At 36.5% G+C, this 25,214-nt stretch overlaps 1 protein-coding gene across 5 annotated transcripts in view; it reads left to right on the top strand.

The window, feature by feature from the left end:
* NUBPL (NUBP iron-sulfur cluster assembly factor, mitochondrial) overlaps positions 1–25,214 on the top strand; it is a 78,960-nt gene that overhangs the window by 37,456 nt on the left and 16,290 nt on the right. For all 5 annotated transcript variants that reach the window (XM_054276197.1, XM_054276202.1, XM_054276199.1 and 2 more), the window contains 2 exons: positions 9,811–9,904; positions 20,606–20,691. In XM_054276197.1, coding sequence (XP_054132172.1) covers positions 9,811–9,904; positions 20,606–20,691 — 180 coding nt within the window. The remainder of the gene's footprint in view (positions 1–9,810; positions 9,905–20,605; positions 20,692–25,214) is intronic.

A 25,214-nucleotide genomic window follows, 5' to 3' on the forward strand; every position in this document is an offset into this window, starting at 1 on the left:
TAACCTTACTGGACAGCTGTGTGGAGTGAAGATTTAAAGCCTAAACTGAGCATCTTCTGTTATGTGCCAAGATCCTTCTTTCAGCTGAACTTTACAGGCTTATTCTCTGTTCATAGTAACAGCCTTGGAAGTCGGGAGGTGAGAGGTGCAAGTTTGGTTACGTTAGCAGCTGAGCATTTAGGGCTGTATTACCTGCTATCCTAGAGAATGCCCTGCAATCCCATGCAGCAGTCATAACCCTCTGCACTACTGCTAGAGATGTAAAATTCCTGAGGGCAGGACTAGGTATGTGCAGGGGGAGCATGACCAGATCTGTGCAGGAGATTCATTTCACCTGAAGCTTTGGCTTTCTAGGTGAAAACCTTAGCTGCCAGACTTACACAGCATCATCGTGCCTTCTGTGGCTTTTGCATTTTTGCTTACAGAGTTTTATCCAGCTAAATACCACCTGCCTGGGAAATAAAATGTGACATCTTCCCATTCTTAGGTAGGTTCTCTTATATGACTAATTGTGATATTAATCAGTTGCTATTATAACAGTAGAGTGACAGGCTTTGTGATTTTGTTTTTGGTTTGATTCTTCTATTTTTAACGCCACATGTGCTCAGTTTGTGTTGAGTTTACTGTTGCCAGTGGCAGGTGCATTTAGAGATTGCCTGCTACATTGGGCTTGTAAGACTTTCTCCTTTCTCACTAATGTGTGTATAATTAATGGATCCCAAATTGGCTTTGTGTTGAAATTTTATGCTCAGTGGAGATTTTCTATTTCCTTTCCTGAGCAGTCAGGATGTTTGGGAGAATGTGTAGGTGGAGCTCACCAAAGCTGCTTTTTGAGTATGTTTTTTTCCCATTTTTCAGCCATTCTTTTTCATCTTTTTGATCAAAATAGAAGTGGAATCTCACCACCTTGGAATATTTACTGAATTTTGACACATTGTTTAGCATTACACGTTAATTTTACTTATTAAATAGCTATGAGTGTAACTGTATAAACAGATTTTTAAAATTATTATTGCATTAATATATGTTAAACTGATTGCACAGAGTTGTTTCTTTTATTTTTAATAATTCAGCTTGCATTCTGTCTGTTGGAAGCTGACAGATTGATCCTTCACTCAAACTATCCTCCCATATCTCTTTTGCTCCCAGAAAATAACTGTAGATATCCAAGAATAGCAGCAGGTTTTGTACCAGTATTCTTTGTAGAAAGTGATTATTTCTCACATCCCAAGTGATTGACACAAACGTAAAGTAATTGTGCTTAAGGTACCAGAGATTACTGTCATGGGGCTTTTTTCCCCCTCCCCCTCCCTAACAAAGGAAAAACTGTTTTTCTGTACTATTCATGAAGCTGTAGAAGATGTTTCACTTCTTACTGTGTTTTGCTCCATCAATAGTATCTTTTAAAAGAAAGATTATGTTCTCCTAGCGGAATGCTGCCTTTGGAATTCAGCTCTTACTAGGCAAAGTAAGAGCTAAAGTGGACACCCATTTAAAATTCTCTTTTTGCTTTCTCTTTTTAGATTTTTTATTTCTGTATTAAATAAGAACTGGAGCTAAAGAAAAAGCTAGGAAGTGAATAAAAGTGAAGGGAGACTCTCCATTGCTTGGCACTAGTCTCTGGATGTCCCTGAGACTCATGGTATCAGCACCTGCAGCAAATGATTTTAATTAGGTTTAGAATACAAGTAACACTTTTATATTGTTGCAGATTCATAACTGAAGACACTAGTGAATGCAAAAGCATTGTTCTGTGTCCATAGCAATTGTTTTGCCAATCTATAATTTCACACTTAAATAGATTATCTGTTGTCTAATTGACAGTAAATGCTCTTACTACTCCAGGAATATGACATTCAGCACATCTTTAAATTGTGGCTGTGGTATGTGTGTGACTGCAAAATGTGTATGGTTTTAAAATTTATTTGTTTTTGTTTTTACATCCTATCTGTGTCATTAATGCCCTTTCTCTGTTCTGCTATTTGTGAGGACAATGCATATGCAGTTTTTCTTGCACCTTTCTGACCTAAAGGCAGTTTCTTTGACAGAGAACATACACCAACTTCAGAGTTACAGTCCCATGGTCATGAATCTGCTCTGTTCACTCTAATACATACTCCTGCTTACATTCTTTTCTCACACTCTTTCATCTTCTTCAATCTTCCTGTAGAGTTGAAAGGTTCTATATGTTGTGCAGCCTTGTTGTTACTTCTTGTTGGAAGTATTGGAAGTATTGATTTTTGTGCTTTGGCATAATTCACGTAGACTCTCCAACACTGGCTTCATTTGCAAGGGAGGACTTTTTTGAATTCAGTGACTGCTGAAGTTATACTTTTGAATTTATGTGCAAAAATTTTGGAGGAAAATTTTAATCCATATTTTGAAAAGCAGGTTGTTAAAAAAAAAAAAAAAGGAAAACAGCATTTTCTTATTAAAAATTCATGCTTTAACTCAAGGCTAGTTCACTTTAAAACCTGATAACTTCTCATCAGGCAGAAAATTAAGTTCTATATTGAAATTTACTGTCTTTTGGCCTCTGTTCAGTGGTTTACATCTAATTGATTCTATTTTACTTTTTATGTTGCACTATTTATGGTAATACTGGAGGGTTTTCTTCAGCAGCATTTTAATTTACTTGAGTAACACCCATCATGTTACTTTCTTCAGTAATCTTTTTTCAGAAGGCCTTAGACTGGCCTTGGTAGAAGTTCCCTTTTCTGTTCAAGAAAAGCATTTTACATTGTAGTTGAGAAACAGTTTTCTGACGCTTTTAATCTAATGATTTTTAGTTTAAGTGTTGACTTAAAATCATTGTTTCAGTGATGGTCATTAAATGGTACTTACAGTAGACTGTTGGTACCCCACTAAGAAATTTATAATTTTTTTTCCTTATGCCAGAAAATGAACTGAAACTTGAGAAGAAAATTCTATTTACTTCTCAAGCAACTTAAGGAAGTTAAATAACGTACGAAGCAATTTAGGAACATGGCTTTCCATTGCATAGTTTAAGTATTCAGTCTTAAATTATATATCAGCTTTTAACATCATTACAGAAGTATAGGCTGAAATACATATGGGGAGTGGGCTTATTAAGCTTCTCCCTTTTGATATTTGTTGCCAATACTTACAATATTTCCTTCTGTTGTTTTAGGGAAAATCTGATTCAGATACCTTATATAAATTTTATGAGCTTAAGCTGGGTCCTAATAATACTGCCTTAAAAATGTGTTATTTGGTTTTGGGTTTGATAGCTAAACAATGATTTTGCCTTTGTGTACTAGTAAGGAGAACTCAAAGAGAATTTGTGGTTTAGATGATGTTTTTAACATAGCTGTATCAACCTGGTGATTAGTTTAATTAGAAGATGTGATGCTAGCCCAGTTTCTTCTGATTTGTTGACCTTTACCTAACTTTTGTGCTTAGGTAAAAAGATGTAGGAATAGACCCTTGTTTATTCTGTATTTCTGTATTCTGTATTTGTTTTCCTGTTGTCATTATTTAGCAGCTGAACTACAGGCAATTCTGTACTGTAGAACTTGGGGAAAAAACCCTATAGTGTGTTTCTGAGGAAAAGTTTCTGCAAATTTTGTATTATTCAAGGGTAGAGAGAGCAACAGACCAGTGATCAATCTTAAAACTGCTAATAGAAGTTTGCTTTCCAAACTGTCATCTTTTACAGAGCAGACTCGGGGAAATGGCAATCAGAGCTCACAAAAGCTCTTTGTAGTAACAGCTTGAACCTAGAGGAAGAGCCTTTTATATGTGCTAGTGCTGAGACAGTCTTCATCAGAATTATTCCTTGTCAGTCACCCTCAGAGATTATCCCTAGGCTCTTGTGGGTTTTCCAGACTGCCCCACAGCTGGGTTCCATCTTCCCTTCCAGCTGATATGATGTTGACTGGGCTTCCTGAAGAAAGTTGGTGTTGAGTGCCTTCCTGTCTCCTGGAACGCCATATAGAGAATAACCTCTTTGTTTTTGCTTTCTGGCAGGTGTTTCATTTTGTTGGTTATACAAATGAAGGTGACAGAAAACTTCAGGTTACTGTGTTTGCCTTCACTCTTAACATTATTAAAAGCCAACAGAGAGGAAGAGGAGGAGACCAGTTTCTGTTCTGGTTGTTGAATTGAACAATACTTAGGCATTCTTCCTAGATACTTACTTCTAAAAGTTACTCTTCACCTATATAGAGAGAGACTAGGCGAATTTCCTTCTCCTTGTGGATGTCTTTGTAGCAAACTGTTCTTACGGTTCACCTCAGTTTCTCTCTGAACTTGGCACAGCAGACTGCTCATAAATACCTTAGAGGGAATTTGAGCTGTTGCAGTGCATCTGTTTTTCATGGTGTCACATTGCAAGGCTTGGAGATTGGTTGAGCATCAGAGGACAAGTCAAAGGGGCATTTGTGTTTGTTCAGAAAGTGTCCACTTATGTTAAGCACTGTGGCATATCCTGTTGTGATACTACCAAAGTGAAAGTTTCCATAGGGGCTAAAAATCTTCTGGATTATGTCTGGGGAATGTCTCCTTTCTTTATCAGATACTTCTGAAAGTACATTAAAAAAGTAGATTAAAATGGCATGTTTCATTATGCTGTTCCTAGATTATCTGTTTGCTTATACTGTGAAACTATTTACTTGTTCCTAATGCTTGTGTGTGTGTAAGTGGCATTATGTAAGTAATTTTTCAAGGAATTATTTTATAATATTATCATGTTGCCATATTAATTTCAAGGAATTGTTTTGTGTTAAAATACATGGTTTTTATTTTAAATGCAGGTTTTATCTTAACACTTAAGTACATGTGAATAGTTATATAAATCTTCACGTAGGAGCACAATTTCTCACCTTTACTTTGCTCAGCTGTTTGCCTGTATTAAATCATTAACATACACACAAAGTAGTGTGAGGAGAGGAGAGTGGATCTGGCAGGAATAGAACTTAAGCTGCCTGCAGTGTAGCTCATGCTGTTTTTCTGATACTGGTGTTCAGTTTGGCTGGCTGCTGCCAAGTCTGCACCTGCATAACTCTTGATTGCAGCTCTGCATGTATTCCTCTTAATAAGAACAAATAAATAATATCTTCTGTTATTTACTAAACAACCAAACATGAGGATTACTTCAAAGTCATAAGTAGCAATCCCTCTTCTGTTCTAATGCTTTACCATCTCTGCCTCATGCACAGAGGCTTCATTCCTCAGCAGAAATGTCATCTATATCTCTGTGTTCTACCTTGGGTTTAACTTGCTATTTAGAACCCCTACTCATAATGCATATCTGGTATTTTGATTATGGATTGTCACATAAACAGAATGATTGATTAAAGTAATTTACATAGAAGCATTCCTGGGGGTTCTGAGCAAGGGAAAGTACACAGAAGCACATGGCACTTAATTACTTTGCTTAACAATAAATGTCAAGTTAAACCTTTTTAAAAAAAGATGAATGCTGTGCTTAAGGAAAACGCAATTACATTTCTATGCTTTGAAATGTTTTACACACTGTATACATTAGATGGGCAAAGACATTAACACCTCTGTACATGCAAAGGTGCTGACAGATTTCAGATGCTACAAGGCAGGCTTTTGTAGCCCTGTCTGCCTATTGCTTGCAAAGGGAACTCATCTACTGTAATGTGCTGTTAATCTGAGCTCATTTTCCTGTGTGAAACCGCATTTGCATACACACACACTTCTTGGAACTCATTGAGAACATGACGACATTGGTCCCGAATTGGTAAATTGTTGCATATAAACAGGAATTGCATTCAAAGTAGTGTTTTATAGCACAGCCTGATTATTTGTGCAATTTTAATAATGTTGAATTAATGGCAAAAGTAGATTTCAAACAGCCACTCCTGATTTTATGTTCCAGTTCTAAATTTAATTAAAAATGTCTTTCTCCTCTTTCTTTCTACTATGCTGCAGTTTAGTAACATACTCATAATTTCTTCTTCCGTTAAATAAAGTGTACACTTCCATAACAAATTGTCCAAATTACATTCAATAATGTGTTTAATAAAAAGATTTTCATACTGCTGTATTCCTGTGGGAGGGTAATGGAGGAGCAACTGAATGACATCCAATCCTTGCAGAATAGAAGAAAATAAGAGGAAGCCCACAGTGAGAAATGGGGTTACATGCAGCATTCCCCAGTCCAAGTCTGAGCAAATCTATATGTCTAGACACTACTACTCACTACCAGGCAAATAGACTAGATCAGTTCTTTCCAGAAATTTTGGCTATATTATTTTGGTGCAGTTCTCCCTTCTTGCCCTGAATTACAAATGAAAAAGAGGACAATGAAACTTTGAGGATAATTACTTGAATGCATTCAAAATAAAAAACATGGTTAGTTTTGATTAGAAGTGGTTTTCCAATCTAGTTTGCCACCCCATTATCACCAGTTCAGCACCACCAGCAATAGCATGGCTCAGAGAGGTTTGTGGAGGGTGGTGCTCTTATATATTTAGTATTTAGGGACCTTGGCATCTTTGCTGTGGATTTTTCTGAACTTCTGAACTTGACAGGCACAAAATCTTGTCTGCTACCTACTCTCCTCAGTGGCAAGATGTCCTCTCCACTTCTGCTAGAATGGTGTAGCTTCTCAATTTTTCTGTGGTCAAGTTTGTAAGCAGTAAAACAGACTACACTTTATTTGATAGGCAGCTCATTTCTTTTTCTTTTCAATCCATGAATTTGAAGAAAATATGTGAAATAAGATGTTTACACTGCCATAAATTAAATAAAGCGTTATAATTTAATTACACTATGTGTTAACAGGGTATTTTTCCTGTTGTCTAGCAATGAGATTTACCATGAGATTCACCATGTGCTTAAGACTCCTTTATTAACTTCAGTTTTCAAAGGTTTATAACTTTATTAAAAAAATCATTATTTGTAGGACAATCCAGAAGGGGCACGTTGGCTGTTTTGGGGACACTTACTAAGAAAGTCTGAGGCGGAAAGCTCTGGTGCCCTTACAATACAGGGTAAATTTTGAAAGTATGTTATTGAGCAAAACTTTGTGTATGCCCACAAATCTGAATGTCTAGGAAAGGCTTTGAGCTGCTAGTGTTTCCTGTCACCTCCAGTAGTGTTGCATAACTGTAATGCTTGATACATTGGGCAATCACATGGAACTTGATGAAGGATACTAGTGCTTGAAGAGGTTGGAGGAAGAGCAAAACATTTGGGAAGGCTGAAAAGAAAAGCTCTAGGTCGAGCCCAGAAAGTCACTTTTTTTCACAGGAGGAGCCAGCTTAAATTTAGGACCTGCAAGTATATGCAAAACCAGACAGCTTTTATTTAGCTCGAGAAGAATGCATTTTCCTTTCCAGTTACCTCTGATAAGTGTGGGATTTGGATTGTTTTGTACGACTCCATGAGGCAGTGCTGTACCTAAAAGGACTTGAATGTGAGCTCCTGGAAGAAATGGCTGAAAACTACTAAATATCCAGCTTTTTTCCAAGAATATACCCAAGAACCAAGTGGTTTTGGCAGACAAAGTGATTAGAAACTGTGTTAGAATGATAGTGGTGCCATGCCACTCATAGATGTGTTTCCAGACTGAATCTTGCTGCAAGGCAGAAAGCAATAAACCAGTTTATTGATTCTATTTTGTAGGAGCATTTAAGGAAAAAGAATATGATTACTGGAATTATATTATTTATTATATGTATATATGGACTTAACAAAAGATGCCAGAATCAAGCTTCATGAAGATGGGGGGGGGGGGGGGGTGAGGAGGTATTTTGAATTAATCCATTAATCCTTTTTAAAAAGTAAAACTGCTTATGCCTACCTAGCATTTCAAAAAGGTTCTGATTATTATGGAAGATCCAGATTTTGCATATTGAGATTTTTGCATGTTAGTTACAGGAGATCTGTGTGTTTAGTTGCAAATCTTCAAGGAATGTGATTTTGTTCATTTTTAATTTGTTGAAATTAGTAAACTACTAATTTCAAATTGTCACCTTTATAATGGTTGATTTTTAATTAAGAAACATAGAAATTTGAAATTCATACCTGCATGTGAGCAAAGTAGTTTTTACTGGACAAGGAGGCATTAATTGGCACTGGCATTTATCTGGTGAATAATTAAGCAAGATTAGTTAAGAAAACCAGAGTTGAAAACAGACTTTTTTTCAGAAAAAATGGCTCCTCTACCCGTAATTGTTTCAGTATGTATATTTTTGCATATATATGTAGTTTTTCTTTGGAGATACGTCATCTCAATATGATTAGGAATGGTAATTGATTTTAGTCTGCTAGATGTATGCAATTTTTTTTGACAAAATGTGGATACTATAAATGACATAGATCAGTATCAAATGTGAAAAAATGCAGCATTTACTGTGGTTAACAGAAATGGCATTTCCTGTTTAGCTAGACTGGCTTAGGCATGGTTTAGTGTTCCTGCAGCCTTTGTATAGAAAACGAGAAAAGGGAGGAGTGCCGAGAGTCCCTAATCTAGACACCTAAAGCTAGAATTTTCAGCTAAGCTTTTCCGTTCCTGTTCTCTCATAAATGCTCTGAAATGTTCCTTCTTCCTTAGTCTGCCTTGAAAAATTCCATTTCTCACTGGAGTGTCTAGTGGGTTAGTGATCTGGATTTCATGTAGGATGTGCTTCCCTAGAAGATCATCATCCATAGAAGAACTGAATGAAAATGAATGAGTATTGCCCTGACAGGACTAGTATTCCATGCAATAACTAGGGGACTGGCAAAGTGTTGATTATTTTTTGCTGTTAAAATGACACTTGAGGAAATGTGTAAAATACAATGCTTTAGTTTGGCATTTTCCTGTTTTAAACCAGCTCATGCAATTGCATCTTGCATCTGTTTTATGAATCAGAAACATACCACATAATTCCATTATATCTGTTGGGAAATGTTTAGATAAAGTATAGAGAATTCCATTATATATACTACTATCTATATACTATATTTATACTATATACTCCATTATGTAGAGTAGGCCTAGGATAATTTCTGTTCTCATTAAGAGAATGATTATCTTGGTGCACTATACTCTAGGGAGATTTTTTTGGCTTTCCTGGAAAATCTGTCCTAGTAAAAAAATGTAAGCAATCTCAGCATTCTCATAACAAGAGTCTAAAATCTTTAATGGATGCTCTCATTTGATGTCTGGCAACCATTAAACTTTTTAAATTTTGAAATGTTAAGAATGTTGTCACTGTGTAATTATAGCTGGTGATTTTAATTTAACAAATCTGGGGCATTCTGCTTCTTTATTTTTCTTTTTCCCAACACCTTTTTTGCCTAGGAAAAAAATACAGTACTGATAGCTCTAACTTCATAATAACAAAACAGAAAAAAAGGCTCAATATGTATGTAGTAAATAAACTGTAGTTTGAACAAGCGATAAGAAGGAAGGAAGGTAGTCTTAAATGAATGGAAATAACATTTACCTGATATTTGTTGCACAAACCCCTTGTTTTTAGCCTGAGTTTTACCTAACATTTGCTTCTAATCCATGATGAAAGAGCATAAAGTAAATATCTTAAGTTTAAGCTAATATTTTTGGGGGAAATTATTAAATAATAATTATGCCAATGAAGTGAATGATAAAGTTGCACTCATAGTTTTGAGTCATCAGCAAAGATTGTCTCAGGAAAATAAGGTCTCGATCCTGTGCTGAAGATGTGACTAAGAGGCCATCTCAGTATTATTCTTTTAGAGGTCCTTGGTTCACTTGTTTACATTACAAGAAACAAGGACTGCACTAAACCACAAAGTGCCCTAAATAAAAATGTGTAAATCTCCACATATGTTTATATTGTTGTCTTCTAGGTTGACTGGGGTCAACTGGACTATTTAGTGATTGACATGCCACCTGGGACTGGAGATGTACAGCTGTCAGTATCACAGAATATTCCAATTGCAGGTATGTATGTTGCTTGACTGCTTGAGAGATTTGTAATTCATTAGGTTCGGTAGCTTTAGAAAAATCTTATTTTAAAGCACCAGTCAAAAATTACTTTTATTTTTCTTTCCAGCAGGCTGAGAAATTGTTTTATCAGTTGTGTGGTATTGGAAACATTATCAGTGATCTTCAATATGTTATCATTACAGTTGTGTTGCTTTATTTTAAGCTGAGTTTTGAAAAGATGGAGAAGTCAGCTGTAACTCTTGAAGGAAAGACAGTCTTGCCAAAACTTGCTGAGTTTTGTAGTAGAAAATTCCCTTCTCTGTACATACTACATAATAAAGAGAATAAAATAAAAGAGTGATTCATACCCATTTTCTTAGACAGAGTACCTAGTAGGTTGCATGTGTCAATAGCAAAGCAGGAAGGCCTTTAACTCCCAGGGTTTTAAGCAATGAGGTGAAACATGACTGTGGCGCAGAGGTTTTTGCTAAGGTAGAATTTAATTGAATAATGTACATAAGGGCAGTAAAATTATGCAGTTAGACTTGTGGCTTTATTAGGGACTTTTTAAAGTACAGTGGCTATTGATAATTTCTGTTACTACAGTGCACCTAAATGTCCTGATTTAACATAGAAATGGTCATTAGACTCTTGATTTTCAAGGGATTGTTGTGCCCTTTCCCCACAGAACTCTGCACTGCTTTCAGGAGTGTCAGTGGTTATGGTGGTGCACTGGGTCCTCTGGGACAGAGAGGTGATGGAAATTACTTTAATTCTGTATGTCTTGTAAATTTTGCTGATGTCTGATTTTTGTTTGAATTCTGAAATGGCTTCACTTTGTTCCTACAGTTGTTCAGTGCAGCTTACTTTTTTCATCAATCCTAGCTTCATAAAACTAGGAGTGATAGCATCACTTTACATTTGTATTTCCCATTAGTTGCTTTTGTTGACCATGCTGAAGTAGACTCTTGCAGTTTTAAAAAAACAATGCAGTCTGCTTTTGATGAAGACAAACACAGCAGACAAGGAATGATAAGATATGTAATTCCCTGTGTTCTTACTGGCTTGATGAATTTGTGATTTAGGAAGAGTTTTCTCTGTTGTTTATTGTGGCTATTTTTCACCCTCACTGGAAGGATGTGTTTTGTGTATTACAGCTTGAATAACTTCTTCTTTCTTCTTTCTTGTTTTGCTTATTACTTGCTTTCTGTCTCCTCTTTCAAAGAATCCATCACATTGTTTAGCATGCTTTTATTTTCTTCAGCTTGGTTCCTTTCAAAGGTGTGGAAGAGACTGTTACAGATCTTGATGATCATATCTTTGGAGCAGTGTACAGAATTGTGTTGGTTTTTGCAATTTGTATTTTCTAAGCACTCTGTCTTTTACTTTGGTACAGAAAGTATTTGGTGGTTTGCAACTCTGTTTCCTTTCTGGTTTTCTTATTCTTTATCCTTTGAAGATGCCTTGAACAGTCATGGTGTTAGTGGAATAATTTCTCTGTTTTTCCTCAGAGACAACATATGTATCTTAGTTTAGTAAATTTAAAGTGCATTATCTAATTTGCATGAAAGTTGTTCTTTGATTTGCATTCATGCATAAGTGAGATACTGTATTTGCATTACGATTCTTTCATTAATAATCTGTGGCTTCCTTGGGATAAACAGTGTAGAATATTTTAATTTTGCCTCTAAAAAATTTACAAAACCTGCACACATATATTATTGCCAGCCACTTATAGAATTTTCTGTGAGTGAGAGAAGGAGCCCTGGTGAAGATGTTTTGTTTGTGGCAGGTTTGCCCAGATGGGGCATGAAAAGCTGTAGCTTTGCAACATCTGAGCATAAGAGAGACACTGCTAGGATACGTGAAATGATATTGGGTTTTAATTTTACAGGACTGGTTTCTTTTCCTGCATCACAGGTCCCATGGCTTTCTTGAGTCAAAAGGAGACTAGAGGAATACTTAACAGGTGTAAGAACAATTCGAGATATGTCTTATAATTCCAGTAGTCAGCCTTATAATTCCAGTCTCTTAAATAAGAGACTGTCAGCCTCAGGCAACCTTGACTGAGGCACCAGTTTTGTGTGGGTGCATTTCCTTTGAAAGAAGGTGGAAAAGGAAACTACTGTGACTTTTGGTTTTATTAGTCTTAGTCACCTTACAAGGAAACACATCTTATTTAGTGTATTATTCTTTAGTCATCTGTAACTTTGCTCATGTTGCAGTCATTCTTCAACAAACTCGTAGATGAGGAATGTTATAATAGCTTGAAAATGTTTCAAGCATGTTTCAATTTCTGCATAAACACCACTGCTTTCTTCAGATGCAAGTTTGCTTTCCAAATAGAAATCCAGGGTCGGTCTGGAGAAAATGGCTTTGTTCTTGTCCATTGTTATTTAATCTGTATTGAGTTCTGCTTCCTTACTTCTTTATTTTTTTGTTCCATCTTTTGCATGAACAAAACTTCCAGAAATGGGTTCTTTAGCATGTATTGAGCATGCATGCTTGGCAAAATTAGAAACATACTTACATGTTTTCCAGCTTTTTGAACATTTTAAAAACAGAGGGTTTAGCTGATGTTATCATGTTTGCTATCAAGATACAGTGTGAACTAATGATATTACGAAAGATAAGGCTTGTGCTTCTTTGCATTACCTAGTTGCTAAATTGAGAAACTAACTCGGTGGATTTGTTTGATCATTTAGCTAAAGGAGGCATAAATGTAATAAATATTATTGGAGATGGATAATTAGCCTCTTTAAAGACTTGGAGAGCAGTTTATTATTCTCTCCCTTCAGAGTGGGAGGGCTGTGTGGGAAGCAGCAAAAGCATCTTTGTTCAAGAGGCAGTCTCAGAGCCCTGCACAAGCACTTGTGCCTCGTGGAGAAGCTGCATTGTGGGGGCTGACCATTAAATTAGGCTGTCTGCTGCCCTCTCCTTGTTAACGTTTCACTGAAGTCAGCGTTAGTGAAGTGTGACAGCTTGACAGCTCTAGAGACTGATCCTGTCTCAGCTGGCAGAACCAGCTTCAGGTCAATGCTGGAATTGTTCCATTTGCTAAAGGTTTGTCATATCACCCTTTTCTTTGGATATTGAGGTGCCATAGCAGTGAAAACCATTACAAGTGTACATCTGCCCAGTGGGAAGCTGACTGAGACTAACAAATAATTTCACATCTTACTGAGCAATCTTTTAATAATTACAGTAATGAGTATTCAAATGACTATTTGTAAAAGAGACAGAAAGGTAAAAGGCTTTAGGTTTTATTTCAGTGCTCTTAATTTTCCCACCTTCTGAAAGTACCTTTTTTCCCCATACAAAGCATATGTTATAATCATTGTGATAATAACCACTGAAAAGGTTGTTAATAGGAATAGAAAGACAATTAGTCCAGAAAAGCAAAGGGAAATCAATGTAAATACTATTTTGTTTCTCAGGTTCTATAAAAGCAGAAGCATTGTCATTGTTAGTCATACAGGAAATTACTTTTATCACCTCTTATATTTAAAATCAACATAACACAGAGTTTGTACCATTTTTTAATTGCCTTATCCTAAAAATGGTGTAATTTTTCTGAATGTTTGCATCTTTCAGCAATATATATGTCTTAATTATCTCCTGAATGCCTTTTTCAGGTTGGGCTGAAATATTTATTAAAGGAATTTTTATTTCTTCAGATATAAATTTTCAAAGAATTCTGACTAATAGGATTTCTTTTGGCAGCAGTATTTAATAGCTTATTTTAAATAAAACCAAAAAGCATATTTTTGTCTCTACTGGTTAAACATTAAAAATCCTATTTCTATTCAATGTACATTGAATAGAAGAAAGTAAAGGGATGCCACCAACTTGAAGATATTTGGCATTTTTAAATTCTTTGTCATGTGACCACCATACTTGCAAATCAGATTATTTACTCATATTTGTGGCAGTGTCACACAGACCAGGGTGTGCACAACTACTTTATAACAGAGTGTGTGACTGAACAGAACCACATCTTGGCTCAATATATAATAACATACAAGAACAGAGAGTTGCAGGTGATGAGTAGACTGTCTCTTCAGAAATGAACATTTAAAAAGTAAATGGAGAATTTAAAATCAGCTTTAAAAAACACTGTTGAAGTTTTATAAAGCTGTGCATGATTTAGCATGGAAAAGAATTGTGACTTGTATAAGGGTGACTTTTGAAGTTATGTGAAATTGAAAGCTGAGTAGGTATGGTGTTGTTCTCTTGTCTTTTCTAAAGAGAAATGATCAAAAAAAGCCCAGTGCTGCTGTACACAGCGTGTGGCATACAGTTTAAGAAGTGTGTCTGCATTCTGTCATTGCTCTTTGGCTAAGTGTTTGTTTACCCCTTGTTGCACGTCTCTTACTTTGGTGCACAGCACAGATGCAAGGCATCTGATCTTTCCTTTTGCTTTAACAGTAATATACAATGTTTTCCTCCATTTCTGAGCTTGCTTTCTTCTTCTGTGGTGAAGGTACATACTTAGTTTCTGCAGTAAATTTTGGAAGCTGTTTTATGGGAGCCTCTTGGGTAATAGTAAATTTTACTTGATCTAATTCTGAATGGCAAATATTTTTAATATCAGATTTTGATGTAGATTTACTCTTCATTTCATGCCATATTTTGATGTTTTAGATTGCTGTAGGAAAAGAAAGGCAAGTGGGTTTAGGATAGATTGAAAAACAGAAAAAAACCCTGAGTTGCACCAGTGGGGATTTTCAAACAGTTCTTTGTATTTATCCAAATATAATTTGCATGTTGAAATAGTCTGCTTCTGTGGTCAAAATAAATGCAATTGACAAATGCTAATTATTGTCAGGGTTATCTTAGCTTTGGACACTCCTGGTGCTTCATTATGAACTGTCAGACTCAGTAGCATCTGTAAACTTAATTTAGAGGCCAAAATATAGTATGAGTTTACACATTAATGCCTCACACTCTTTCAATATAAATTTAAATTTCATTCTTGGCTCGTGGAGTTTGATTTAACACACATTGCCTGTTGAAGCTGAATTGATAGTGTATTCAGTGCAAGTTCTTTAAATTTTATTGTTTCTGAAGAATAGTTTCCAGGTATTCAGGAAAAAATTGCGAAGAATAGAGGCTTTGCAAACTGAGCTTTCTGAGGTCTGGCAACAGTAGCTAACTGTACACTAAGTACTAGATCAACTGCAATTGCCTTGTTAGTTTTTAGACCAATTATTCTGAATAGGAAGAGTAAACTAGCCTAGTGTTCAGCTGACAGTTGCTAAAGGTGAGAGAAATCCATATGAATAATGGTACTGTATTTTCTCCTCTAGCTATTTCTTCTGAAAAAAAGTAAATGTTCAAATCTGCTTCTTACCATCCCCACCTCCAGGGGAAAAAAAGTAAACAACAGAATGGTTTGGGGAGCTGATTTTGAAGTAATCTCACTGTTGTCTTTTTCTGCAGTAGAATCACTCTTTGACCCAGTTCTCCTCTTCGGTTTGGGACCTCTCATTTAAAGAAAAAATAATATTCATTTATCAGAGAGACTATTTGGACTTTGCTCTTGCTTAGTACAATTCTCATAATAATCTAGACATGATTGGCAAATGCCCTTGAAAGCAGGAGGTGGAATGGAGTTGAGCAGAAAAATGCTAATTCAGATAGCCAAGAAAGAGTGCAAAGTGGCAGTGTCTGTGAGGAATTAGCTTTTTGTTTTAGGCCTGTACTTTGCAAATAGTGCTTGTTCACAGAATATGAATATTTTCAGTGTTTTCACTTCACTAAATAAATACTTCATTGCAAATTGCATTAGTGTGACACGTTTGCCATTACCAAAACCAAACATTTTACCACAGTGAGAGTTGTCCTTCCACATGTTTCCCCATGTGATCTGATGTGAAATGGATGATATAATACTTACTGATCAGTAGAGATGAGGGCAGTTTAGCTTTAGGGTGACAGCTTTATGCAGCTGACAGTTCCACTGGCCAGGAAGAAGAATATTGGTGTAAGATTTCTGTTCTCTTTTCATGTGAGCAAGTTGGTAGTGTCCTGATCTTTTATTACCTGCTTAGTTCTTGGGCCAAAGAGGATGTGTGGAAATGTCCCCTGTGTGAGCAGTTGTTCAATGACTGCTTGCTCCAAGAAGAAGGTAGCAAGCAGGCTGGAGGTGTGATGCAGCCAGGATCTAGCCTTTGGGGCAGTTCTGAGCTATATTATGAGGTTGAAGTGAGGATCCTGTAATGCAAAATCACACTTGTGGCTTTTTAAAGTTGCTGTTTGTAATAAGATGCCACATGCAAAAGCTGAAGAAACTTCTTTGTAAGGTTTATCCTAGAAGATGAACCATTTTCTAATGTTAGTTTATCTCTAATTGTTGCCAGTTGAAATTACAGCAAAGACAGAAGTCTTTGTTCTTGCAAGATTTTTTCTGCATCTTCAAGTGCAAAGATGTATCTGTAATTGCAGGCAAATTTAACAGAAGGTCAGAGGGGCTCTGAAGAGATCCATGGTAGAGAAGAGTCAGGTTAACCAGGCTATTTATGACTGGAAGACATCATCTAAAAGTTTGAATTTAATGCAGTGGAAAAGGTAGCACAAGCTGCAGGAAGTGCATGAGTGATGTGATCAGATCAGGCCATCTACAGCTTTACTGAGGCCTGAATGTGGTTCCTTGCTGAGAGTGTTCAGTGGCTGTCAGGCAGCAGATATGATTATTCTGTGTCTTTGTCCTCCAGAACTCTGTCAGTCTCTCTGGTCAGTTATACTTCACAGCTTTTGAGGTGGCACTGTTTGCTAAGAGGCTGATATAGGACATGGTCTAATAGTTGTGTGTGGTGGGATCCTTAATCTTGCATGAGAGACACGTAGCTTCATTCTGAAATCTATCTGTGAAGACACTGGAGGGGAGAAAGAATATATTAGGGACATCCTTTTCATCCTAAGGGAGACCTTCTACACTGCAGCTGATGAGCTGCTTTTTAGAGCTCCGTGTTTTTTGCTTGGGTACAAATTGACTATAGCTAAGGTTTGATGACATTTCACCTTATGCTTTGTGTAGGTGATATTTTCTATACCCAGAAATGATAGACTGTTTAAATGCTTGTAATTTGCTGAGCACCAGTCCACTAGAAGGGTACCAATGTGCTGTGTAGGCATATCTTTCTTTTACTGAGGATTAAGGACCTGGGGTTGAAACAGAAAGGCAAACATCAGTGTTACAGGGTATTGTTAGTTCTGTCTCTGATGTGTCCTAAGGATTAAAAATACAGTTAACATAGTTTTTACTGATGCAATCTCCTCTGGGGTGCTGAGTCCAGTTCTGGATCCCTCAGTACAAAAGAGTCATGGAGCTCCTGTAGGTAGACCAGCAAAGGGCAAAGAGGAGGAGATGGCTGCATGTCACTTAAAAAGGTCAGGGGCTGCTTAGCCTGGAGAAAACTGAGAGGGGATCTTATCAATGTATATAGGTATCTGAAGGGAGAGTGTCAAGAAGGATCAGGGCTCTTCTTGCTGGTACTGAGCAGTAGAAGAGAGGCAGTGGGCAGAAACTGATGTGCAGGAAATTCCACCTGAACATAAGTAGGAACTTCTTTAATGTGCAGGTGATTAAACCCTGGAACAGGCTGCCCAGGGAGGTCGTGGGGCCTCCATCACGGAAAGTACTCAAAAGTCATCTGGACAGAATCCTTAGTAACATACTCTAAAGGACACTGCTTGAGCAGGGAGATTGGACTGGGTGATCTGCAGTGGTGCCTTCCAGGCTGACCCGTTCACAAATTGTGTGATTTGGTGAGCATGCATCAGCTTTTTGTCAAAGGAAATACATAACAATTAAAAAAAAAAAAGAAGGAATGCATGAGTAAGTAGATAAGTAGGTTAAACATAAATGTACTCTACTTAGATATCCTTAGTATGCTCAAGGCACAGAAATTATTTTTCTGCACACAGCTGCAAACACAGAATTTTTAGCATGTTCCAGTGTGCAATGTGATCAGTATTATAGTTTCTGCAGCTTCTCTGTTCGATTTGTCAGCCTGTTTGTTTCATTCAGACACTTTTGTAAACATTGCACGTATTGCTTCAAGAGGCATACTGTGTGCATGAATTCCATCATATTTTGTTACTTTATTGATCAAAATAACTCTTTACTGCTTGATATTCCCATTAACTGTGTAGAGTCAAGATAGCAAGGAAAGTGTAGGCTCCGTCCTTTCTTGCTTATCATTTGAATAATTTTCTGAATTAAACGTATTCAGACTTATTCAGGGAGGGGAGCACTGTGAAAAGTCTCATTTGCCATATTTGGTTGCTAGTAAAGGAAATAATGCTGCAAATAATTTGAATTCTTGAACTTCAGGTTGGGTTTGTTGGACTAGCAGATGTACCAAAGAAAGAGAGAAGATACTTGTTTTATAGCTTGTCGGTGTAAGTCAGTACAAGCTAGCTGTTAATAAATTTTGCCTGTGACTAGCTCAGAGTAAAAGGGAAAATAGGAGATAAAAAACTCAGCACCCTCAACAGCAGCTTCTTGAGCACACTGGCTTTCTTTCTATGGAAGAAGCCATGGAAATTGTCCGCAAGCATAATTTTAATTCATGTATTTCAGGAGCCAGAGGTCTTTTGTACAGACAGTTGGTGCTTGTGGCAGCCCAACTGTGCCATTGGGTTGTTTTGGCATTTTTGGTTTTTTTCCCTTTGGATGAGAATTTGTTAGTAAAATATATCTCTCTGTTAAGCTGCTTGTGGTTCTTGTGGGTGTTTTTGTTGTGCATAGTCTACCCTTCATGCCATGCCAATTATTAGATTCTTAGAACAATTAATAATGAACCAGAAAAATATAGACTCCAGTCTCCTTGACTGCATATTAGGTTCTATGAAGATCCAGGGAATGCTGAGCCAGCATCTTCAGAGAAGAGTGTGAATAAGAGTGTGTATACACACAAAACACGTATTTCTAATTTTGCTTGGAAAGAAAGCAGTAATGAGCATTTTTTTCAAGTATTGAAAGATTTTTGTTTTATAAATATGCAAAAATCTCAAGGACACTGAGTCTCAATTAGTTACTTGTGGCCTGTGCTTTTAGGGAAAGGTGCATTCATTTTGTGGAATTGACCCTACATTTCTGTGCTGCTTGTAAAGTAACCCTGTTTTTGGTGAACTGAGGAGGTAAGGTGATTTCAGTGTAACTGAAAAGCTTGCACATTATTCTTTGTGATGCCATTGGACACAGGCTGGTTTGGGAGTATCAGCAAATTATTTGGATGCCAGAGTTTGAGCAAATAGGGAAATTGCATTTGCTTGGTACATTACATGTGCCATTCACTTTTTGGACTTGTGTATAATACTGTATAAGGCAGAGATTGGCAGCTTTTCAGGAGTGAGGTGCCAGATTGTATTTTTCTTTCACAAATTAGAGGTTAAGAATGCTGTCTGAAAACATTCAAACACGCTGTCAGGCGGTGTTTGGAAACGGCTGGCAGTCAGCAGGCAGGATCCCTCCCGGCAGCAGGAGGATGCTGCAGGGGCAGGGCTCCTGTCCCAGAGCTGCCAGAGCCACGAGTGCTCTCACCGTGCCAGGGCTTCTGGTGCTCTGGTCCCTGCCTGCGGCGCCAGGATTGCATGCCTCTGAAATCAACCCACCTCTTCCTTTGCCATGTACACAGAGGATTGGGAGCTGCAGCCCCAGCAGGAAGCTGTCCCAAGCATCTTGAATTCTCTGTTGTAATTGCTGTTAGTGTGAAGTTTGACATAAATTTCTTGTGCATGGTTGGCATAATGTGACTCTACAGAAATCTTCTTGTATTAGAGACTTTTGACACTAGATGGTCAATGTGAAACCAAAGCTAATCAATTGACCGGTAATGCTTCCTTGTACATTACATTTTTATAAAGTAGGGACAAGCGTGAACAGTTTTTTGTTGCAAATTTTGAGGAAATAACATTTGAAACCGCTGAGCAATTGGAAAAAGATGCTCTTTGTGAAGTCATATAGAATATTCTGATGTGTGTGTTGGTTTTTCATGCTATATTAATCAAGAAGTAATAACAGCATGGGACAGTAACCTGTAGACTTACTTTATTTTAGAATGTAACTTAGAGAAGGAGCTCTGGCTGTTTTGTGTGCTTAATAATGCTCAGGAGTACTAATTATCAGGTAACCTGGAGCCACATTTGAACAGTGAGCAACACTTTATTCAAACCTAGTGCAAGTGTGCATCTGTTGGCCTCTTCCTTTGTGGTATCACTTACAGAAATGCACTGGTGTCTAGTGTGGCATGGTTCAAGAAAGTGTAGCAGGTCTGGAAAACAACAGTCTGATTACAAGCAGCTACCTCCTGATTTTAGAACAAGGCTTATTATTAAATTAAAAACTTTTAAATATAATTATGGCATGGGATTGTTACTGTGTAGATATTCCCAGAGTACCACCTCTGCAATCTGTAAGCATGTGGATGGTTGTATGATACTAGATAATTTTTCTCATTTAGAAAGTATAAATGGTTTCTACATAGAAAAAGTTATGATGAAAGTATCTAAAATACTTTTATCACTTGATATCATATCTCCGTTATTTTGATCATTGTATAATAAAAAAAACTGGCATAATTTTCTTCCTTGAAAGCATATAACCGTGTGACTACTGTGAATTTAGCTGCATGTACTAAATATTTAAAATATTTACCAGAATAATTAATAAAATACATTTTAATGGGATTTCATGTTTTCTTTTCCCAGGAGCTGTGATTGTCTCCACTCCACAAGATGTGGCTTTATTGGATGCACACAAAGGAGCTGAAATGTTCAGAAAAGTCCATGTACCTGTGAGTCTCTACATGAAAAATACCAGTAGATTTTTCTTTTTCCAAAATGTAAAAAAAAAATTCCATGTGCAGCAGTAGGTGAACATTCAGAAATCACTTGAATTTAATAAATTCTTGTTAAAAGGCTTAGATTCCACCGTACATCTGTGTCAGGAACTTGGTTATACAGAAAGGGGAGAATTTTCTTAGGCTGAAGCCAAAATAATAAATTATTTGTTTTAAATCTGTTTGTTTAATCATATGGAATAGATCAGATTGCTGAACAGAATATCTTAGGAAGTAGTGCATGCCTTTCAGTTATACTATGTGTCCTCATTACATGTCCTCTTCAGCACTGTCTCTGTTGGGGCTTCAATTTCATGAAATGTAGAAAAAACATTTATTTATTTTTTTTTTAAGAAGCAAACTCAAATTTTGGTGGAAATATGCTTCTATCTAGTTACTTTGCCATTTGAGGGGCTCTGTAAGTATTGTGACAAGCAGAAGGCTGTCCTGTCATTGTTTTTCCTGAGGTTTATAGCTTATGTCTTAGGTTACTTGCTTGAGAAATGAGAAATCTAAGAATAGCCACAATTAGGAGAAAATATTAAACAGGCTAACATCCTTCACTTGATATTTTCTCCGGATGCTACAAGTTGCTAAGTAACTGAATGTAGTACTTTAGAATATATTCATGTAGAGATTCATTTTTAAATGGGCAGTTGATGAAAGAATATGATTTGAAATGCTTCCTTATCATAAACTGTAAGGAAAAAAAGATGTTTTCTTGTTTACCTGTGTGAAGGTCACTTCTACTCTTTCTTAAGAAAGGAAGTTTTTTTCATAGCTAGTGTTTTACTAATTAAAAAAATGCCACAGAAAGTTGAAGTGAATGCTTTCCCTTTTTTAATGTACAGGATGGCTTAACAAAAGAAACACTTTGATGAATTCCTTATTACTAACTATTATTTAAGCGTATTCACATCAAAATGAAAGCATTGTAACATTTATAATTTGCTGCCAGAAGGAAAACAAGAGGAATAACATACAGAACATTTTGTTTTGATTTTGTTTGGGTTTGCTGAAATTATGTCAAATGTTGGGGTTTTTTTCAATTTAAATTGTGTTCGAGTTAGTGCTTCATTGAATTTTCCTTTTGTTTTAATAAGAAATTACCAAAATTTCTTTCTAAAACTGTTTGGTTCAATGTCCTTTGAAGAGAATGGCATGCAAGAAAATCGTGTGTTCTAGGATGGGCTTGGCTAATACTGATTTGACTAGTGGAAGATAAGATATTAAGTATGATCTGCTTTGGTTCATTGGAATTATCAGATGTTGTCAAATCAAGTGAGAAGTCACAATAAAGCTGTTGCACCACATGTTGTGTTTGAATGCACTTGAACCAGTTATCAGGCCTTACCTTTTTCATTACCCTGCTTCATTTTATTCTCCCTGCTTCATTTTATTCTGCCCTGTATGAACATTATAAAAATATGTATAAAAATTGCTTGAGTTTTAGGCAGCTTCTGCCTATGTACTACATTTCTAAATGTCAACTAAATATGAGGATCTAAAGAAAGTGAAGTGACATAATTTTTCATGGACAACTTCAGACCTGAGGATTATGTCAAAGAGCTGGAATCTGAAGGTCTGTGCTAAAATTACACATCCTGATTACATAATTAACTGATCTTCAATCTTTCATCTTCCAGAAAGTGCTTGCAAAGAGCTGATTTTTCAAAGAAGCAGAGAGGCTATAGGTTGCTGAACTCTGAGTATGCTTTCCTGAGTATTTAATGAACTGTGGTCTCTCCCATGTACGTACAGGCCTATATATGTATTCCACCTTCCCCTCACGCCCACCATTTTTAGTTATGGAAGGCTCAGATGACATGTGTAGTATTACCACAGTAAAGTCACAGTTTTTAATGTTGTTTATTGAAATTGAAGTAGAATGACTGAAGGAACTAATGAAAATCCCACAAGGAGAGTCAGCATTAAAAGGAGGTTTACGGGGCAAAATTAATATTTTCAGTCTTAGGACATAGTTGCTAAAAGAGGAGTGACATCTCTTGTGCAGTGCAGCACACCTACACTGCAAAGTGTTGCTGACTCCTATCACAAGTTTCAAGATTCTTGTCTGTTATGCGAGTTTGGCCAGTGTTTTCTTGCATTCCTAAGGGTGACTCAAAGTGAATAATTTTGAGTATTAAGGAGAAAAACTGCCTATTTCCACTTGCTGAGGCTGAGTTCAGTTCATCATTGTTTATCTTATCAATCATATCCCTGAAAGAAAAGACAGGGTTTTAGTTAAATCTGCAATTTTTCTGGACGTTTCCTTTAATTTGAAGGTTATGCTGTGGATTTTACAGGTTTCAAAAAAACTGCTTAGATAAACTCAGCTGTGTATTTCCTTCAGAGTTGTGTTAAAATGGCTTATTTGGCTATGTTCTTACTGGTGTTTCTGAAACATCCAGAGTAACCAGCCACGATTATGGCTTCATGTTGGGAGCAGATATTAGAGACAGAAATTGCTTGTTACAGGATGAAAGGTAGGAAGACAGAAATATTGTGCATGTTCACTTGAAGCACTTCAAGGCAAAGTGGCTGACTGACACAGGAAGCTGATGGCAGAGGAACTGTAACCCTGGTCACTTCAGTCCCCATCAGACTGCAGTCAGACCTCAGCACCAGCTATCTGTCCTTAGCTACAGTGAATGACTGCCGTGGGTTTCTCAGGAATTGTCTCCTAATGTAAATACAGAGAACTTTCATTTCATCACTGTATTTTCTTTAACTTAGAAGGTTGTGTATTTGGATTTAAGCATGATTTATTGTGTAACCAAAAGGTTTGCTGAGCACAAGAAGTATGTAAACATTCAGAAACTGTGTGCAGATAACTCCTAATGAAAGGCTTCTTCATTTCCTGTTATTTCCTGCCAGATGCTTCTTTGCCATTTAAAATAACGATTAGACAAAATGGAATGCAGCTCCATGCTGCTGCCATAGGTTAGCTCCTGTATTGTTGTGCATAAAAGTTTTCATGTCATTGCTGAGCCAAATTTGCCAAGCTCAACAAGAACTAGAATAGAATTCACCCACACTTATGAAATAGTTTGTGTAGATGGTAACAGCTGCTTTGAAGCTATTACAAGTCTATTATTTGAGCAGGAAAATGAGGGTTATTACTGACTTCATTAACCAGACCTATTCCTTTGTAGATTTAAAAGCTCTGAAGGTCATAAGGAGCTCCCTTCTGTAAATATATGTGCAGAAAAATGCATGGTAAAAAATCACTTCAGCAGTAAATTTGTGTATTTGGAAATATTCCATATTATGCTTAGTATTTTTAAGTGGCTTCTTCATATTCCAGATGGATAAATTATATATTATTAAATATGCACTATTTATTGGCTGACAAACAGCACCAACACAGAAAAATTAAATTTATTGTGTAATGATGAAGTGTCATTTCCTTTTAGTAGTGTTTGTTTAAATGGAAATAAAAAAGGACAGTGTTTAAGGCCTCTAAAACTGGTCTAGCATCAGTCCTGGCTGAAGGACTTCTTAGTTACTAGGTTATTATAAAATGAACAAAACAGCTTTAATAATGCTTAACTATTGACAAAACAATAGTAGACTACATAAAATTTTCTTTGATGATAAATTTGCTGAACCATAAATGTTGGATGAGTACTTTGAAGAGAACAGAAAGTTCAAACCCCAAGATACCTGAAAATGAATTAAAGTGTAAATTTCAAATTACTTCTTTTTTCCCATCTTTTTTTTTGTCCTTTCATAAATGGCCTCCATGTATCCCGGTAAAAATAATATTTTTTCTTTTGTCAAAAATACATCTTTCAGTGTTCTTCAGTTTACCAACAGAGTAAAAACTCCATGACTTGACTTTAGGGGAGAGCAGCATGAATGCCTGCTTAGAGGTCATGCATAGAAGGCTGTGGCTGTACAGCTCCATTTCTACTGTCCCTGCACCTTCTACCCTTGTATATGCAGTATTTAATGTCTCTACTGATGTAAGAACTGGATGATAAAATTATCTGTAATAATGTGCCAGTAAATAGAGTCTTGTTCCACTTGCTTCTCTGACAGTCCCTGGGAGACAGTAGAAAAGGGGGAAAGTCAGTTTGAGGTGTTAAATTGGAAGTAGGTAATTTTTATTTCAAGCATATTATTTCTTAAAATGTTCCTTGCTTTAAACCATCTGAGAGTTTTATGTAAGTAAAGGAAGATGTAGCAAGCATTCTCTATAAGAGGTGATATAGAAAAGGTGGTATAGCAAAAACAGGTGACCACCTTTTGATAAATTTCAGCTTACAGCTAAGGAGACTTACTATGATATTGTAAGTAACATACTTCTTTATTTTAAGTTCAGTGCCAGGAGTTGTACATTCACTTTTAATTAAATATATTGGTTGGTCACACTGAACACTGCTGTTTCTTCCTAGATATCCTTCATTAGCATAGTGGAAATATTTCTTCTCTAATAACCAGAGACCACCTTGTTCAAGCACAAAACTAGAAGG

This window comes from Melozone crissalis, unplaced genomic scaffold (genome assembly GCF_028551555.1).
Source record: "Melozone crissalis strain CALT ecotype California unplaced genomic scaffold, PUWL_Pcris_2 ptg000018l_1, whole genome shotgun sequence".
NCBI lineage: Eukaryota > Metazoa > Chordata > Aves > Passeriformes > Passerellidae > Melozone > Melozone crissalis.